The sequence below is a fragment of the Macaca fascicularis genome, chromosome 15 (genome assembly GCF_037993035.2).
Source record: "Macaca fascicularis isolate 582-1 chromosome 15, T2T-MFA8v1.1".
In the NCBI taxonomy this organism is placed as follows: domain Eukaryota; kingdom Metazoa; phylum Chordata; class Mammalia; order Primates; family Cercopithecidae; genus Macaca; species Macaca fascicularis.
The window spans coordinates 52,724,524-52,742,555 of record NC_088389.1 but is presented as its reverse complement, the minus strand read 5'-3'; the positions used below and the strand labels follow the sequence as shown (position 1 = coordinate 52,742,555).

Sequence of the window (18,032 nt, the reverse complement as noted above, 5' to 3'; positions counted from 1 at the left end):
CTTAGAAATTTACAGTTAATCTTTTTTGAGTCTCATAATATTTTTAACTAAATCTGCTTCACTTAAAAGTATTCTATAATTTAATATCTTTTTGCATCATTTGTGAAGCACTTTTTGGTTAAAAAAAAACAATGATTTGAATACCTATAATTCAAGCATTTCTTAGAATGCTCTGACTTCCTGTGCTTTCTGATACGATGTCAAACCTTTGGCATTAACTTTCACTAATACCATTTTGGAGGTTTACACAAATACACAGGGATGCAAGAGGCAATTTTTAAAAACAAATATTCATGTCATATTGTTATGTCATCAATTTTGGATATATTTACTAAAGCAAGACTAAGGCAAAGCTAGATCTTTAAAATTATATTATTTTAATGTTCCACCAAATATGACAGCATGGAAGATGTCACTTATTCTTACCACCAATGGTGCTCGTTTACTACCATTTAAAGGAAACTGATACATAGTGTGCTTATATTCTTACTGGAAAAGAAACATTGTTTTTCAAGGAAGGAAATGAGGATAGTGTTTTGCTTCAGGTCATACAAAGTTGCTTTGCTGAGATTAGAAACCTTGTAGTGCCCAACCATGTAATTTTATCCACTCATTGGACCAAAATACAGTGCCAACCAAGAATGAGAACACATTTGTATCGTTCCAGTCAAAAACGTAGTTGTAGCTGTAACTTAAAGTTCTATGAACATATTTTCATGGATACCATTTTAAAAAAAGTTACAAGGGGCCGGCATGGTGACTCAAGCCTGTAATCCCAGCACTTTGGGAGGCCGAGACGGGCGGATCACGAGGTCAGGAGATCGAGACCATCCTGGCTAACACAGTGAAACCCCGTCTCTACTAAAAAATACAAAAAACTAGCCGGGCGAGGTGGCGGGCGCCTGTAGTCCCAGCTACTCGGGAGGCTGAGGCAGGAGAATGGCGTGAACCCGGGAGGCGGAGCTTGCAGTGAGCTGAGATGGTGCCACTGCACTCCAGCCTGGGCGACAGAGCAAGACTCCGTCTCCAAAAAAAAAGTTACAAGAACAATTCTGGAAATGTGGGATTCATGTTAGCCATGGCTAAATTTTAACATAAGGCACATATAAGTGTGTCTTTATGCATGGACATACATATGGCTGTCTTAGAATTCGAGTAAATCACAACCAAAGGCATATTCATAGTTCTGTGTTTAAAATCTCTCATTGATTAGTGTATACTATCCTCTCAGAAGTTGAGGATAGTGTATACTATCCTCTCAGAAGTAGAACCATGTTGTAACAAACCAGATTAATGTCACAGTTTACACATAGCTGTAGTCTTTCGCAAGTAAAAGCTTCAGTCCATATAAGCCTAATATAAATGACTAAGTAATTGGTTATTTTACATCTTTTTAGACACAGATAACCTTAGATTAATAGTGACTGATGAAAAGAAAATAGCCCAGAATTATGTGATCCTAACAAATCCACTATTTCTCACTTTTTAATTATTTTCTGTTCTCATGATTATGTGTAATCTTTTATGCAGAGATATCACATTCGATATACTTTTTCCCCTTCTATTATTACATTATGAGCATTTCTATATATTACTACTCATGGTTACTGTTTTAAATAGCTGCCTATTATGCTGTTTGTTGATGTCTCAGCATGACTTTGTTTATATGAGAGGTATTAAGCTTATGCTGTAAACACCTTTATTAATCTGAGATTTTGTATGCTGTTTTGTTAGAGGAAACGTTCTATTAATGGTGGCACATTTTAAGTAAAAGCATGTGCTTTTTATTTTCAAATCGCTTATGGCAAAAATTCATTTTCAGTTCAATAAAGTATGTGTTTGTAAGCTTTGTCATCTGCCCCTTGACTGGTAGATGTGCAGGCTAAGGAGTTTTAAGTGTTTGGTTTTGCTTTTGGTAGTTCTGTGTGTATGTGTGTGTGTGTGTTTCTTTTCAGAAGGGGAGGGTAATGTCTTCTGTTGGAACATGCACTCCACCCTCTTTGATAAGGCTTGTGGTAAGATTTGCATCACTACCCATGACAGTCATCCTCATAGCATTAAGCACACAGCTCTTAGCTCCCATAATGATGCGTGGAGGGTGGAGTGTATTGCAGCCATATTCACCTTTCATTTGTGTGTTTGATGTGGCATTTATATTAAGTAGGAGTAATTTTTTTTCTGATTTTTTTTTTCTTGTGTCACCAGTGCACCTATTCCATTCTTCCATCGCTGTGCTCCTGTGAACATTTCCTGCTATGCCAAGTTTGCAGAGGCCCTGATCACCTTTGTCAGTGACAATAGTGTCTTACACAGGCTGATTAGTGGAGTAATGACCAGCAAAGAAATTATATTGGGACTTTGCTTGTTATCACTAGGTAATTGTTTTTCTCATTATTAGCTATTGCATAGTATTGGAGAAGAAGACTGTTTTGTCTTTTAGCCAAAATATGAATACAACTGGGGATACTTGTAAAATGTTTAACTTCCCATAGCCAAAATCATTGTTTCAGATTATATATAGTTAAGAATATGTACATATAAGTATGTATATATATCTGAAACTCATTCCCTTTTTTTCTTTCATGGGAGAAAACTAGTGTTTTCCCAAACATTGGTTACTTAGTCCACAGCTACTTTAATATGATAGCAGGAGGCTTCTTTTAATGAATCAACTACCCTCTGTTTTTAGTTATGATTCCTAAAAGGTATATTTACTTATACAGGAGGCGACATATTCTCTTATATATTCCCATCTAAGAATATAGATTTCTGATAGATTAGTTTTGAAGTATGTAATTTCCTTTTCATTGCTACAGTGCATAGTATCAATGTATTGCTGGAAAAATTAGGAAATCTCCACCTATTAGCCACTGAGTTTTCTAGTCCATAAATAGATAATAAATCAAATAAAAAATTTATTTTCAAGATTAACACTCCCTGTATTATTCTAGAACTATGTGTACCTTATCAGAATGTATAGGCCTTCTTAGTTGGGAGAAGTAAACTATGGTAGGAACCAACAGCTATTTCATTATATAAGTAAACTTAGTATTTATGCCTGTTAACAATTATAGCCATTGAGAAGATACAAGCTGTATTTCCGTCTTTCCTGTCATTAGAGAGTATTTTCTTTTTGCTTAGGTAGTACTTGACTCAATTGAAATAATGCTGTCCATATGAAAATCTATTTCTGTGATATTTGAAAGGCTCCCATCTGTTTTTGGTTCCTGTACATTTATTGCAAAAGTGAGTACCTCAATAATGTTACCTAGACACGAATCCCAACCATTTATTTGGCTTTGCAAGTGGCCCAAAGAAACTTGACTCTTAGTCTAGCTTTATATCAAAATTATTTGGTTTTTGAAATAGTTGAATACTTTAACCAAAAAACTAAAAATCCAATTAAAAATAGTGCCAATAATGTTAAGCCATCAGAATTCTATTTTTTATTAGAATGATTCTCTTTTGAGGCTTAAGTATGTAATATAAACTTAAAAAATCTTTGTTCATTTTTTGTGGAATGGGCCTTTAGATAATTAAGAAATTTATAAATTATTATTTCAGAAATGTAATTCCCATGCAATGGTTAAATCTTTCCTTTCTTCTTTAAGATTTTTACTCAGTATTATAGCACATGGGATTTAGCTTGGGGCAGGTAGAATAATTGGCTGTATAACTCAAACAGCTTTGCTCCTTTTTGAGGAAGGTCTCCTTACCTGGGACCCCCGACCTCAGTTGAGAAATTAGACAGAGGAAGTTCGGCCATAGTAGGCTTCAAGATGTTACTCCATAGGGTCAGACCATCCTTTGGAGTTCTAGAGGAGAAACAGCCAGAAAAGGATAAGATGCCATTTAGCTTCTGGACTGACTGTCACAGAAGTTAAGTTGGTCCTGAAATACATAGATTACTCAATAAAGGGTAGCGCCTAATTTAACTGATCTCTGTCTATGTGTAGTAATTTTTCTTGTCACCAACATGACATGTCATTCTCTATACTTTGTGTGCTGGCATGTATGTTTGCATGTCTGATGTCTTCCCCGTGGTGAATCCACAACAGTCCTGTGCTGTTTTTGAGTCACCATGTGCATTTGCATGTATTTTTTTCTGTAGTTTATAAACCCACAGTTAGGTGACTTTGGTTTCGAGTGATGCTATTTAAGTGGTACAAGTAGCAAAGTCAAATACAACAGCAGCCAGTTTCCTTCCTTATCTAAATTGTGGTCAGTAGCAACAGATTATTTCCCTGGGGAAAAAAGCAACCATCGAAAAGGTTTTCTTTATATTTACCTGTGTTTTCAAATAATATTCTATATGTTCTCTATTTATCTTCCCTGCAGTTCTATCAATGATTTTGATGGTGATAATCAGGTATATATCAAGAGTACTTGTGTGGATCTTAACAATTCTGGTCATACTCGGTTCACTTGGTAAGCTATTTGTTTCTTTGTTTTCATGGTACTTAACTACTTTAGTAGAAAATAGAAATATAAAGAAGAAAATAAATTTTATTTTCACATGCTATATCTTCAAGGAAGACTGTTAATTTTTGCCTTAAAATTTCTCATAATTCTATTTGCCCCTCCCCTCATTTCATCACTGTTGGCATTTGAAGTCCGGACTTTTTTTCTATGCATATGTATATGAACATATATAGTTAAATTTTACCAGCTGAATATGAAACCTTTTAGTAATGGAATTTGTTCTCATTACATTTATAATCTTCACTGGTATGTTTGGTCTTACTGTTCTCATCTGTTCTGTCTTTCCTGAAATTCTTTAGACTACTGTGATTATTAAAGTCAGAAATAAGATGATATATGTTGAGTTCTCCCCTACCTCCCTTAAATTTAGCATAAACTTTACTTCCTTTCATCCCCTACTCTCTTCTGCTCCCTCCCACTTTTTGCCCTAGTCTGAGCTTTTGTACTAGGGTTATAATTAAAGTTAAAATATTATTTTCACCTGCTGTATCTTTTTAAAAATCTTGTTTATCTTTGCCTTAAAAAGTTTTATGATTATATTTACATTTACGTTTTCCTGGACTAGTTTTAGTAGGAACTACTTGTCCTTCTTCTATAAAGTAGTACAGAACTGCTAGTAAGGAAAACTAAATCAGTTATTTGGAAATAAATTTGAAGAGGTTTTCCTGAATGTAAAGGAAAATTACCAAAAAAGTAAAATGGTAAGTTAGAAGATGATAGCAGAAGAATAAACCATGACCTCAGGAGAAAAAAAAAAAAATGGAACAGAAACAATAATCAAATACACAAATAAAAAATTTCAGAATTAAAAAGATTCCCCCAAAAGATCATAGGCAAATTTAATTATGATTCAGAATTAGACGAAACTTTAAAGCTCTAGATATTAATAGTGTTGTGATGATTAAATTAGATCACATCTATAAAGGACATAGCACAGTTCCTAACACAAATTAAAAGTTTAATACTAAATACTGTCTACCATGGCTATTGTGAATAGCTTCCTCCTTGACATCATTATTTCAATTTCATTCTATTTTTTTAACTTCAGCTTTTCTCCTATAATTCATTTCTGTTTCTAGGAAACATATTTTCTTCTTCCATTTTCTGAATATATTAAACATTTTTCCGAACAATTTTCTTGTACCTGCAAGACTTCAAAATGGAAACATTCCCCTTGCTCTCAAATGTTTTTCACCAATTTCTGGTAGTTTTGATTTGTTTCTTCCTCTTCAACAGATGGAAAATTTGTACTTGGTGTTTGCCAACAAAAAGGCAATGGAATTTGTCTTTGACCTCATTCACTCTTGAGTGCAGATGTTGATGTACCTCGACTTCACTTCAGTTTTTTATCTCCCAGATGTTTATCGTATCAGCCACACACACACACATCTCTCTACTCTGAATTATCCATTTTTTTACTGTGACCTACAAGGCCTTACAGTATGGTCTGGTCCCCAGCTACCTGTCTGCCCACATCTCTACCACTTTCTGCATTGTTCATTGCAGTAGCCACAATGGTCTTCTTGCTCTCATGCTAAGGATGATTCTACCTCAGCCTCTTTGAACTTTGCCTAGAACACTCTTTCCTTAGATAGTGTCATAGATTGCTCTCTGTCTTTGATTCCGTTGCTCACTTATCATCTTACTAATACCAGTGAGGCCTTGCTTACCCATGATATATAAAATTGCAAAGCTTTCCCTACCCAAACACTCTATATCCTTCTTACCAGGAGATCATTTTTTCTTTAGACTTAATATATTGTATTTTTCCTTGTTTTCTTATTTTTCCCCCCCTACTATTACATAAGTTCCATGAGCAGCAAGAGTGAGGACTCAGCCTTGTTTACTGCTCTATCTCTAGCTAGAACAATAGGTGCTGTAGCATTCAACATGTTTGCTGAATGGGTTGAAGGTAGGTATGTAAGTCAGCTCTCATATGTGGAGGTAGGTTTGTCTCCGTCTTCAGTCTCGTTCTTTGAATCTCTCAACCAGTGTTGGAGATTAAAAAATGCTCATCCCTAGCACCCACCACTATCAGAGGTTTCCTCTTTGTTCCTCCCTTTGGAGGGAACTGTTCTTTTGATTTGCATGTATTCATTGTACAAATATTTAATCAACTGCATTACTGTGTCAGTGCAGGACACAGAGGTATCTGTGATGAGTACAACAGAGAAGATCCTTGCCCTCTTCAAGCTTCATTGATGTTTTCTGTGATGCTTATTTCCTTCCTTCAGCCTCCTCAGCTTAAATGCTGAGGCTCTTTCTTTGTGATCAGTTCCTCTCAGGGGTGTATGTTTCTACTGGCTCGCTCTTAGCTTCATAGTCAATAATAAATAAATTTGAAGGAAGCTTATTTGATACACTGAAGGATTTATAAGTGCTTAATGTGGAGGATGATAATAGAGTAATGGACACTTTCTTTATGCTGGCAAAAAGTTATTGCTACGTACTTCCCAGCCAAATGGATTGTCACTGCATTAGTCCCATGATGATCAGTAGGAAGGGTCAAGAAAATTGAGAATTTATATTACACATTTTCTTATGCTAATTACTGCATTAAAAATTGGGTCTTTTGTCTCCAGGAGGCACAGGTGTACTGTGGTGGCTGTATGCAAAGCAAAGAAGGTCTCCCAAAGAAACTATTACTCCCGAGCAGCTTCAGATAGCTGAAGACAACCTTCGGGCCCTCCTCATTTATGCCATTTCAGCTACAGTGTTCACAGTGAGTTTAGGCTTTGGCTTGTCTTTCGGTTTTGTGTTTTATTTGCAGGAGATCATTAATGGAGCAGAAACTCAAATCTAGCTTTTGCATTCCTGACCCTGATCTCCAGTAGATAATATCTCTGTCCCATAGTGTATGAAACACTAAAAAATCTCCTGAAGGATTCCCTCATGGATGAGTGCTATTTGATGAAACATTTTTTCTACCCTGACTGCTTTTTGAGACAGGATGTTCACCTAGAATATTTACATTACCATTTGTTTACAAGAACATATTTCTTACTGTCATAAGATAATTACTTTTTAAAAATGATTCCCTTTACTGCAGAAAAGTATGTTAAAAAATATATCATTCCATTTACTTGTTCACTAATTATCTTCCCATTTGTCTTTCAAACTTTTCATTTAACAATATGGCATTATTTCAGAAATATACGTCTGGTCAGGTACAGTGGCTTATGCCTATAATGCTAGCACTTTGGGAGACTGGAGTGGGAGGATCACTTGAGCCCACGAGTTGTAGACCAACCTGGGCAAGATAGTGAGACCCTGTCTCCATAAAAAATTAAAATCAGCTGAGCATGGTGGTGTGCACCTGTGGTCCCAGCTACTTGGGAGGCAGAGGTGGGAGGGTCACTTGAGCCATGATTGTGTCACTGCATTACAGCCTGGGCAACAGAGTGAGAACTTATCTCCAAAATATATATGTGTATTTTTGTGTGTGTGTGTGTGTGTGTGTGTGTGTGTGTGTGTGTGAGATTTGCTGCTTAGGTATTAAGCAATAAAATTACCAATTAACATGTGGTTAAATAATTTATATGTATATCTTTGGTTCATCATTATCTTCTCTCTGAAAAAAGAAAAAAAAATCATTACTTCTAAGAGCAATCCCAAGCTTTTTATTGAGCATCAGAAACAAAAAATAAAGCCACCATAAAACCATTGATGCCAAAAGATATTTGTTAGTTATTGTTATACAGATATTACAACAAAATATGAATGAAATCTCATTTTAGGTACAATTTGCTGTGCCAGCTGCTGGAGATGGGATGTGGGGGTGGGAGGAAGCAAGGGGTGAATCTGACACAGATCCCACTTTTAAGGAGCTGTTGGTCTAATAAGGAAGATAGAAATAAAAACCTCATTTTTGTGGTGTATCTGTTTAAATAAAGAGTCTCATCCTGACTGACAATATGTTTTGATTCATAATGAGTGGCAAAGGGAAAAGGAAAAAATTCTAGGATGTATTAATAAGTTGATAAATCCTTTATATTTTGCTTTAAAGGACACTTGGTAACCGTAATATACAATTGACAATAAATATTGCAAGAGAGATACTTACTGCTAAAATATTATTGAAATTCAAAGAATGCTACCTCCAGGTTTGGGAGTGAAGGGTTATGTTGAAAATTTCCACTATTTTCGGTTTCTGTTTTCACTACTTAGAATAACTGAAACCATTCTCTCCATACAGGTGATCTTATTCCTGATAATGTTGGTTATGCGCAAACGTGTTGCTCTTACCATCGCCTTGTTCCACGTAGCTGGCAAGGTCTTCATTCACTTGCCACTGCTAGTCTTCCAACCCTTCTGGACTTTCTTTGCTCTTGTCTTGTTTTGGGCGTACTGGATCATGACACTTCTTTTTCTTGGCACTACCGGTAAGAAGATATGCTTCTTTCTCTTAGTGACAAACGTGATTTGCATTCCAGTATTTTAGAACATCAGAGAGAGGTGATTCTTCAGACATTTGTTGGTGACGGTCCAATAGCCATCAGAACTTGTAGTGGTTATGGCTCTTCAATAACCTACTCCATATTCGTCTTTTTTTTTTTAGACAGAGTCTTGCTCTGTCACCCAGGCTGGAGTGCAGTGGCGCTCTCGTGGCTCACTGCAACCTCCGCCTCCCAGGTTCAAGCGATTCTTCTGCCTCAGCCTCCTTAGTAGCTAGGACTACAGGCACATGCCACCATGCCCGGCTAATTTTTGTATTTTTAGTAGAGACGGGGTTTTACCATATTGGCCAGGCTGGTCTTGAACTCCTGACTTCATGATCCACCTGCCTCAGCCTCCCAAAGTGTTGGGATTACAGGCGTGAGCCACTGCTCCTGGCTTTTTTTTTTTTTTTTTTTTTTTTTTTTTTTTTTTGAGACAGAGTGTCTCTCTGTCGCCCAAGCTGGAGTGCAGTGGTGCGATCTCAGCTCACTGCAACCTCTGCCTCACAGGTTTAAAAGGATTTTCCTGCCTTAGCCTCCCGAGCAGCTGGCACTACAGGTATGCACCACCACGCCTGGCTAATTTTTGTATCTTTGGTAGAGACAGGGTTTCTCCATGTTGCCCAGGCTGCTCTTGAACTCCTGGTCTCATGTGATCCGTCCACCTCAGCCTCCGAAAGTGCTGGGATTACAAGCGTGAGGTAGCGCGCCCAGCCCATATTCGTGATTTTTTAGAACATCCTAGCCATGTAAGTCTAGATCAGGGAAGGCCTGAAATTGCATTATAATTCTGAAATGATCATGAATTTGAAGTAAGTTCTGGTACTGACTCAGACATTTAGATTCCTTCTAAGATGAACCAATGAATGCAATGTCACTCAGGAGTTACCTCAAATCCCAGGTATAGCCAAGGATATACTTACTTCCTTGAGATTTTCTAGTTTGGAAACGATCTGACCCTACCTAGAGCTCCAAGTGAGGATATAGTTAATAGTTAGACACTCAGACTTTCTTACAGCCATACCGAATATCAAAGGTTAAACTTAAATGGAACTAATTGTAAAGAGTATCATAAGGTTAGTAAACTTGTATGTAACTATGTAACTTATCTGTCCATTCAGCACACACACTTAGCAATTGAATATAATAATAATTTCTGTACTTTGTTAAGAAATCCATAATGATTGGATAAATAATAGGTCTTGAAAAAAACTGAAGTGTTTGAAAATTCATGGTTAAACTAAATAATTGATAATATAAGAAGAATTTTATCAAATAGAACAACTTTTAAAAGCTTTATATGATGCCTCTGAGGACATCAAAATGCATAATAGTACAATTCTTAATTTCACAACTTTTCAAGTGATAGTTGTTTTTGTCCCTTTATGAAATAGCACACGGATCAGAAGGTTTGTGGCTTGGGGTAGGGGGGCCCTATTGCCTTCTATTTAATTGCCGTATTTCTGGATTTGTACTTTATGTGCTTCTTCTTTCCTCCCTTGATATTTTCCTAGGCAGTCCTGTTCAGAATGAGCAAGGCTTTGTGGAGTTCAAAATTTCTGGGCCTCTGCAGTACATGTGGTGGTACCATGTGGTGGGCCTGATTTGGATCAGTGAATTTATTCTGGCGTGTCAGCAGATGACAGTGGCAGGAGCTGTGGTAACATACTATTTTACTAGGTGAGAATTTGTTGTTATTAGAAAATTCAAGTTCATCTAAGGGACGGTGTCCACAGGCTGGAGGGGAAGGGAATCAGACTGGGGCTGGTAGGAGTTTCATTTCTTTAACAAAATAATTAGAAATGAATATGATAGAGTGTTATATATAGTTGATAATTCTGGGAGGTGGTCAAATGAGAGATTGTTGTTTTATTCTTTATACTTTTCTGCAATTGTCTCAAAAAATTTATCGTGATGTCACAAGTTGTATTTAGCAGAAGAATAAATCTTATAGTGGTGCCATACGTACTTCTGCTTTGTATAAAAGTCCATCAAAGGACAAATCTTTTTAGTTTGTTTAGACCGGAACAAGTGTGAGTTCCCTTTGGTAACTTTAGAGCCAAATATGAAAGCTTTAGGCCTCATAGTTTTCTATTATAATTATATGCCAAGTCTAAATTGAACATCTTTTTAAATTCTGTTTTCTGATTATGTGGTTAACCCCATAAGTATTCACTAATAAAAGCTTTCGGAGCACAGTTTTATTTAACTTGAAGTATTAGAGCATCAGAACCCCATGAAACCATAGAGCAATGACATTAATTTTATATAGCATATGTGTAGCATTTGTAATAGTTATATATCACTTGGCCATTTTGTCATAAGACAAAATAAGAATGATGAGCTGATTTTTTTTTTTTTTTCACTGCATTGAACTCTAAACCATACCTGTGTTTCCATCCTGATCTAGGCTTTGTTTTAATTGTCTTTGGTCATTTTTTAAATAGGGATAAAAGGAATTTGCCATTTACACCTATTTTGGCATCAGTAAATCGCCTTATTCGTTACCACCTTGGTACGGTGGCAAAAGGATCTTTTATTATCACATTAGTCAAAATTCCGCGAATGATCCTTATGTATATTCACAGTCAGCTCAAAGGAAAGGTAAGAGGAAAATGCATTTCTGTACTTTCTGTGGGCACATTCCAGACCTCAGTTCTGCATGTAGGAAAGCACCCAATAATGTTAAATACAAAGTTGTGTTTTCTTCAAAGTCTTTACGAGGCAAAATCTAGCCCTTCTACCCTGTCTCCCACTCATGCGCTCCGTATGCTCTGGCAAAATTCATCCAATCACTAGTTACTAAAAGTTTCCTGTGCTGCTCTTCCTCTCTGTTAACTCACATATCTTCCTTATTAGAACTTCTTCCCTATCCTTGACTGTGGGAATAACATGCATTTCAACATAGTTTAGCTCAAATTCTACCCCTTTGTAGAAACCTTTCCTGATTCCTGCCATCTCCCAAATGATGCTGTCTCTTTGTTCTCCACTCTTACAACACTTAGTATCTATACTACATTCTGACTGTAACTTTTTTGTATTTAGTATTTTTTTCTCCTACTAGATCGTAAGTACCTTGCAGGTGTTACAAACTTCGTTGTATCTTATATGCAATAGAGACTAAATAAACATTGAATTTAACTTATTAAAAATAATTCAGTCATTATGTTTTAAGGAGGAAGTAGACAAGTATGGAGGCTTTGAAGCATAAATTGTGATTTTAAAATTTTTATTTATTTTTCTAATGTTTGAAGTCTTCTATATGACAGTTTGATTCTTTGGTTTTTTGATTATTTCAATTTTTCCCCTATCCAGGAAAATGCTTGTGCACGATGTGTGCTGAAATCTTGCATTTGTTGCCTTTGGTGTCTTGAAAAGTGCCTAAATTATTTAAATCAGGTAAAATATTTTAAAAATAAATCTAATATTTACTTTCAAAGATAGGTTCATTGTTTCTTCTCCTAAGCTAAAATAAACTTAATTGAAAGATGTTATGTTTTTCTTGTGGTATTGTACATTGTACCTTGATAAAGTATGTCTATTTCAATCATATTCTTATTTTTTAAATTAATGTATATGCTTGCCAAGGCTCATTATTATTTTAATTTTTTCCAACTATTATTTTAGGTTTAGGGGTACATGAACAGGTTTGTTACATAGGTTATTATTTTTATTTTAATAAATAGATGAAACATCACTAGGATTTGTTTTTCAGGGAAAGCATTTATCTCTTATCCCTTAATTCACATTCCTTCATTTTTTAAGTTTTCCCTAAGAATCTGACTACTGTGGCTATTATTATCCTTTCATTTTTAAAAATGTTGTTTGAAAACTTCAGTGTAAAGCTGTTGTGACGCTTTATCCCTCTCTGCAACTAGCTACTATCATTCAAACTAGTGTGCTCTCTATGCTGATACTTTTTTTAGGGGGGGGTCCCCAACTGTTAAACACTATGATATTGGCCTGGGAAATATTATCAAAGGAAGTACTACTTATAAGCTTGAATGGAAGAATTGATATTTATAGGATAAAAGGGCTTAGGGGAATGGGTTAGTCCTCTATCTATCTAATATCTGAGGATCTAGGAGTCTCTGTGGGGCATTCCTTCCTTCTTTTCTTTATTTTTTTAAGTTACTTTTCCATTCCCCAAAAGTCAATTCTAATGTATTAATGCCCTCATCTAATAGGCCAGAGGTAAAATTGACTTTCTCACCATTTGCCGCTAAGTGATTAAAGAGTAGCATTGCACTTTCCATTCACTTCAGGCTAGTCACAGGTTGATAGTTCTATGGTCATGGTATTGAGCATGCCCGGACTTTGCTTTACTGGGCTCTGTGGTTACTATGAGAAAGTAGGTATGATGTTTCATTAGCAAAATACATTCTTACAGGTCATAATATTCCCTATGGATGTATAAATGTTTGGAAGCTCATTCTTAAAATAATTAGTAACGGCCATAACAGCCTGAAAAATTGGGTTCTTTAAAATTGGTTTGAGGCCAAATCATCTTTATCAGAAAGTTGGTGGATACACTAAAGATGATCATAATTGCATTTTTATACCCATCACTAAGTAGCTTATCCTTGGAGAGGTATGCTAAGCCCAGATCTCTAGTCTCAATCCCACTGCCGTCCCCCAGGCACCTTTTGCTTTTGCAGTTTTCCAAGTGTGCCTGGGATGACTTCCAACACCTGAGTAGTTCCTACTGAATCTTAATGATTCTGCCTGAGCGTCACTCCAAGAAGCCATCCTTCACCACACCAGCCCCTCTGCTGAGCTTCTAACACTAGGTCATACCTTAATATTCAAATACTAACAACACTATATCGAAGTTATCTATTAACTTTACCTTTACATTTCTAGCTCCTTTAAAGTAAAGATCTTCTTTTTCTTGGTCTCCTCAGAAGCTAGCACAGTGCCCAATATACAATAGGTGGTCTTTTAGTGTTTTCTGAATGAACTATTAATTATATTAGTGAATATTTGGACTCAAAAAGACTAACAGGGTGATACAAAACTATAAAAATCTTGAAAAGGAGATGTGCAGTTATACTGAAGGAAGAAAACACATCATATGATATCAAGATAGTCGATTAAAAGGTTACAAAAATCAAAGGTTTTGAGCATATCCCAAGCTAAACATTAGTCAGTGATTTAGTACCAACAACCGTGAGATGTTGATCTTTTTTGTACACATTTTGTCCATTTTGGTCAGCATTTTGTAGGCATGATGTTTGAAGTTTTAAGTGGAACATTAAAATAGTAGTAAATCAAACATGTGAGCAAAGGCTTAGGGAGAGTTATTCTGAACTCATACTTTGTAGTTCTGTTTGGGAATACAAAGTGCTACAATGTGGGGACTGATCACCCGCAGTGCTTCATGTCTCCTGGGCTCATAGGAAATGGCCACGTTTGAAATGTGGTCAACACAACTCTTTAAGGCTAGCATTATTTTCTCATCTATTTATATACATTTATATAAATATATATAAATATATATACATTTCTGAGTGGCATAAACAAAAATATGGTTTATTATAGAAAATATGCAGACATCTCAAATTTTAATGATTCCTTCTGTAAACTAAGACACTGATGTTTTTAAAGAAAATCTATTGAGGTCAGGCACGGTGGCTCATGCCTGTAATCCCAACACTTTGGGAGGCCGAGGCAGGTGGATCATTTGAGGTCAGGAGTTCGAGACCATCCTGGCCAACATGGTGAAACCCCATCTCTAACGAAAATACAAAAATTAGCCAGATGTGGTGGCTCATGCCTGTAGTCCCAGCTACTCCGGAGGCTGAGGCAGGAGAATCGCTTGAACCTGGGAGGCCGAGGTTGTAGTGAGCCGAGATTGAGCCATTGCATTCCAACCTGGGCAACAGAGCGAGACTCTGTCAAGAAAAGAGAAAGAAAGAAAGAAAGCCTGTTGAAATTAAGATTTGCAACATACTTGTAATTTTTATGACTTTGAAAAAGTCTAAGAATTTAGAACAAAATTGGATAAGGCATAGAGTATGAGTTTGACTTTGTGCCCTGTCTTAATCTGTTCAGGCTTCTATAACAAAATACCATATGCTAGGTGGCTTCTAAACAACAGAAATTTATTTTTCATAGTTATGTAGTTTATGAGAACTATCCCCATAGTTCTAGAGGCTGGGAAATCCAAGATCAAGGCACCAGCAAAATCCGTGGCTTGTGTGGGCCTGTTTCCTGGTTCAGAGATGGCGCTTTCTTACTGTGACTTCACATGGTGGAAGAGACAAAATAGCTCTTTGGGGTAATTTTTTTAACAAGGGTACTAATCCCATTCATGAGAGTAGACCCCTCATGACCTAATCACCTCCCAAAGACCCTACCTACTAATACCATTACCTTGCTGACTATGTTTCAACATATGAACTTGGAGAAGACACAAACATTCAGACCATAGCATTCCCTTTCTCCCCTGTGCCTTAAATAAGAAAGGAATAATTGTCATTACCCTTTCATTTATTTAATTTATAAGGATCCACACAGAACTGCACATACCCTATATTCCCTTAGCATTGCTGTCTAGCTTGCCCCTATTAAGTGAGTCATTATGTAAATATTTTAAACTTTAAGAGAATTTCTGGGTCCTTCACTAGAGAAAGGAAAAAAGATGTGAAAATGAAGAAGTTGTATTCTGGGACAGATGGCCACACAGGCCTGTTACATGCATGTGACCCTCTGCCCTAACATATTTTCTTTCACATGATCAGTACTTTTTAACTATATCCCGTCACACAGAATTACAACCAGGGATTGCGTGGGCTAACAGGCATCCTTTAAAAAGATTTCCGGATGGTGGTCATCCTTCATCTTGCTCCTGGGGGTTGAATATCCTCAAGCTTGTGTCCTACCCAAGCAAATGTTGAGCGTGGGCTAAATGTTAATCAGTGATGTCTGTCTGTGGGCAGTTTAACTCCAGATAAGGAAGGCTGTCTGAGAAGAAGGTGGGTGGACTCTAAAAATCTTAACCAAGAAGTCTGAAGAAAGTTCAGGGAATAGTTATCAGGGAAAGCCACAAAGGACTCCAAAATTCCTAAGAACCTTAAGCATGAATTCTTTTAGACTAGGAAGTATAGAAAAGGAGGGAATTTTCATTGGCCTGCTATGATTCGCAGCACATTTTTCTTCCTGAAGAAGTCATCTTGACCTTTGTGTATCCAGTTCATCTTCCTACCTTGGGAGGGAGTGAAAGAGCTTGCAAAATAGCCACCTACTTTTTTTCAGTTGGGTTGAATACAAAGGAATTGCATAGATCCATAGAAATATTGCCAAAAAGGCTAAATTTCTGTGACTATGTTCGACCCGCACAGAAATTTCTCAGAGGGGTGGAGAAAATAAATTATTGCTGCTTATTTATCTACAAACAGATAGACTTCTGCCCTAAAAGCAGATGGAATGGCGCAGGGTGGGGTGATAAGAGAGAAGCAAAAGAGGAATAATAATAATTCACAAATGAAATGAAGCTTCTAAAAACTAATGAGGGAAACAAAAAAGTTTTTATAGTTTAGTTTGGAAGTGTTGGGCATTCTCCTCATGTCAGCTGGTCTGATGATAACAGAGGAGAGAGACTGGAGACATGTGGGTCCTCTCTTGCTTCTGTCTCAAAGAAATTCATGGTGAACTGGAAAGGGTAGAACACTATAGTTAAGAGTGAGTTGTTCCCATTGAGGGTGGGAGTGACCATAAGCTAGTACCTAGTTGATTTAAATGGGTTGTCCAATTTCCTTGATTCTAGACATTATGAAGCTACTTAGCATCAGGATGCATCTCATAATCAATACGTATATTTGATATGGTAGGATATTTTCTCCTAAAAACTTGTTATGAATAACTGGCTCATTAGTCTCTTGATTATATCTTAGAATGTGGGAAATAAGGTATTTCTCTTCAAGGGAGTCATACTCCAGATCACTGAAGACCTTTGTCAATTAAATTGTTGAACTGAAGAATTACAGTGAGAGATGCTGAAAGATTGAAAGTTGTGGAGGAAGTTACTAAAACTTGAAATGAGTAAATGTGGTTTGTATTTCCAATAAGAGGGTGGGTTCCACATACAGTAGATGAGGGAGTAGATGAGATTGATATTAATCCTTGGCAGTACTCTAGAACAGGAGGTCAGCAAGCTTTCTCTGTGAGGGACCAGAGAGTAAATAGTTTTGGCTTTATGGGCCATACAGGATCTTTCATGACTGCACAATTCCATCACTGTAGCATGAAAGCAGCCATAGACAATAGGTAAACAATGAGCACAGCTGTAAATAAAGTAAAAAACTTTATTTACAAAAGTAATTGGCGGCCGGGCGCGGTGGCTCAAGCCTGTAATCCCAGTACTTTGGGAGGCCGAGGCGGGTGGATCACGAAGTCAGGAGATCGAGACCATCCTGGCTAACATGGTGAAACCCCGTCTCTACTAAAAATACAAAAAACTAGCCGGGCGAGGTGGCGGGCGCCTGTAGTCCCAGCTACTTGGAGGCTGAGGCGGGAGAATGGCGTAAACCCGGGAGGCGGAGCTTGCAGTGAGCCGAGATCGCGCCACTGCACTCCAGCCTGGGTGACACAGCGAGACTCCGTCTCAAAAAAAAAAAAATAAAAAAAAAGTAATTGGCAGGCCAGATATGGCCTACAGGTGATAGGTTCACTACCTCTTCTATAGAATAAATCGTTAACTGGGTGTTTTTGTGAGTACTTAGGGAACTGGTGCGAACTGGGAACCAATCTGTGTTCTTTCAGAATAGAACTGGCTGGGGCAGTTCTTCTTCATCGTTTTTCAGCAAGGTTAATGTTACACAAGATCAAAAGTATAGTTTATTTTTACTTCTTTGGCAGAGTATTTCAAAAGAAGCTTTTGTAGAAGATGGAAAAAAAACCACGTGGACCACTGCAGTTAGGTAGTTAACTCTGTGGTGCCTGCTGTCTTTTATCTGATAAGAATCACTGACAGATGACAATATAAGGGAGCAACAAGCAGGTAGATGCTAATGAACACTTAGTATGATTTCTTCAAGATGTTCTGTATTTTAGTTTTTGAGATAAAAAGACTTATAGTAATATATTCTGATAATAAACTTCCACAATTTGTAT

General features: G+C 36.9%; 1 protein-coding gene across 12 annotated transcripts in view; it reads left to right on the top strand.

Moving 5' to 3' along the window:
• Positions 1-18,032, top strand: part of SLC44A1 (solute carrier family 44 member 1) — a 198,229-nt gene that overhangs the window by 112,729 nt on the left and 67,468 nt on the right. For 6 of the 12 annotated variants that reach the window (XR_012424490.1, XR_012424489.1, XM_074016946.1 and 3 more), the window contains 7 exons: positions 2,206-2,375; positions 4,339-4,428; positions 7,065-7,204; positions 8,678-8,864; positions 10,433-10,598; positions 11,366-11,522; positions 12,234-12,317. Coding sequence is in view for 8 of the 12 variants with exons in the window: in XM_074016946.1 (XP_073873047.1) it covers positions 2,206-2,375; positions 4,339-4,428; positions 7,065-7,204; positions 8,678-8,864; positions 10,433-10,598; positions 11,366-11,522; positions 12,234-12,317 (994 nt within the window). In the remaining 4 variants the exon portion in view is untranslated. The remainder of the gene's footprint in view (positions 1-2,205; positions 2,376-4,338; positions 4,429-7,064; positions 7,205-8,677; positions 8,865-10,432; positions 10,599-11,365; positions 11,523-12,233; positions 12,318-18,032) is intronic. The other 6 variants (XR_012424492.1, XR_012424491.1, XM_074016950.1 and 3 more) reach the window with 1 other exon arrangement.